The 479-nt window shown below is 38.0% G+C and overlaps 1 protein-coding gene across 1 annotated transcript in view; it reads left to right on the top strand.

Moving 5' to 3' along the window:
- Positions 1 to 367: 367 nt before the first annotated feature.
- LOC106011694 (nuclear receptor subfamily 1 group D member 1) overlaps positions 368 to 479 on the top strand; it is a 1,696-nt gene continuing 1,584 nt past the window's right edge. The window contains exon 1 of the mRNA XM_013082187.1: positions 368 to 479. This exon is cut by the window's right edge and continues 623 nt beyond it. Within this exon, the coding sequence (XP_012937641.1) occupies positions 368 to 479 (112 nt within the window).

Here is a 479-nt window from a genome sequence, read left to right as displayed (position 1 = left end):
AATAAAGATTGTCATGGTCAAATTTGGCTATTGTGCTTTGGGTCTACAGCATTTCAGTTTTTTTTAAAGAATTCTTGAATTTCCTTTCCTTTAATTATCATCAAGATAAATTAATAATTTTATCTTTTTACGTCAGTTGACTTGTTTGCTTTGAATTTCTGTGTTATATATTTATTTTATTTTTTGTTTATTTTTTTTTCAGATTTACCGTACGTCTCCCCCCAATTCTGGCTCGTCCGAAGGAAAAGGCATGAACAACCTTCAGCTACTGGTTTGACTATTGAGAGAGAGTGCTACCTTTTTCTGAGACGAACGGCACATGTGAGACGATCTCAGCATATAAAAATCGTTGTGTAAACAGACAGTCATGTATCCACCACTTGCTGGTGACGAAGCCATGGACGACGAAGTTCCCTGTATGCCGTCTGCAGCATGGGGTTATTGTTCTCAAGCGACCCACGTCTCAGTATCGCCTTCAT

Source organism: Aplysia californica, unplaced genomic scaffold (assembly GCF_000002075.1).
Source record: "Aplysia californica isolate F4 #8 unplaced genomic scaffold, AplCal3.0 scaffold00163, whole genome shotgun sequence".
Taxonomy (NCBI): domain Eukaryota; kingdom Metazoa; phylum Mollusca; class Gastropoda; order Aplysiida; family Aplysiidae; genus Aplysia; species Aplysia californica.
The sequence above is the reverse complement of the archived record's forward strand: the minus strand, read 5'-3'. Positions and strand labels throughout refer to the sequence as shown.